Source organism: Alligator sinensis, unplaced genomic scaffold (assembly GCF_000455745.1).
Source record: "Alligator sinensis unplaced genomic scaffold, ASM45574v1 scaffold880_2, whole genome shotgun sequence".
Taxonomy (NCBI): Eukaryota; Metazoa; Chordata; order Crocodylia; family Alligatoridae; genus Alligator; species Alligator sinensis.
Genome location: NW_005842934.1, coordinates 489,847 through 490,362, shown reverse-complemented (window position 1 = coordinate 490,362; position 516 = coordinate 489,847). Strand labels below are relative to the sequence as shown.

The following is a 516-nucleotide window of genomic DNA, read 5'->3' as shown; positions in this document are numbered from 1 at the left end:
TCTTTGGGTTTCTTTAATAGCCGGGCAGCAGAAGGGTGGATGGGGCTAATCTGCAGTGAGGAAAGCAGCAGTGGCAGGTGAAGGAGTGAAGCTCCTGTGTCCTTCTCCCCATGAGGTGCCTGCTGGGATGGGGCGCTTGTACTTGGGTCACAGGTCTGGTGGCTGTGAGACTACCGATGTGCAGATAAAGTGTGGCTGGCTGAGGACTTTGCATTGCAGGGAGCAAGCTCAGGGGCTGTCTGCAGTGGGCTGTGTGCTCTGGAGCCCATGGGAAGCAGAGACCTTTGTTGGCCAGTCACTGCTCTGTCCTTACTTGCCCTGTCTGAGCATGCAGAAGCCCTCTCTGAGGCCGGGGGGGACCTGGCCCTGTCCAACTGCAGCTCCACAGGGCTCCTAGTGTTGAGAGGCACAGTGCTGTTACCAGGGGAGTGACAGGGGGGCACCGGCAGTGATGAGGTAGGGCTCTTCCCCAGGTTCTTCGGTTTGGCATCTCCCAGTGGAGTGTTGAAGGGAGTT

The 516-nt window shown here is 58.3% G+C and overlaps 1 protein-coding gene across 1 annotated transcript in view; it reads right to left on the bottom strand.

Moving 5' to 3' along the window:
• The window catches only part of RFX5 (regulatory factor X5), a 23,391-nt gene continuing 22,875 nt past the window's right edge, over window positions 1–516 (bottom strand). Inside the window, 1 exon segment of the mRNA XM_014525998.2 lies at window positions 1–516. This exon segment is cut by the window's right edge and continues 924 nt beyond it. Within this exon segment, the coding sequence (XP_014381484.2) occupies window positions 171–516 (346 nt within the window). The 3' untranslated portion in view covers window positions 1–170.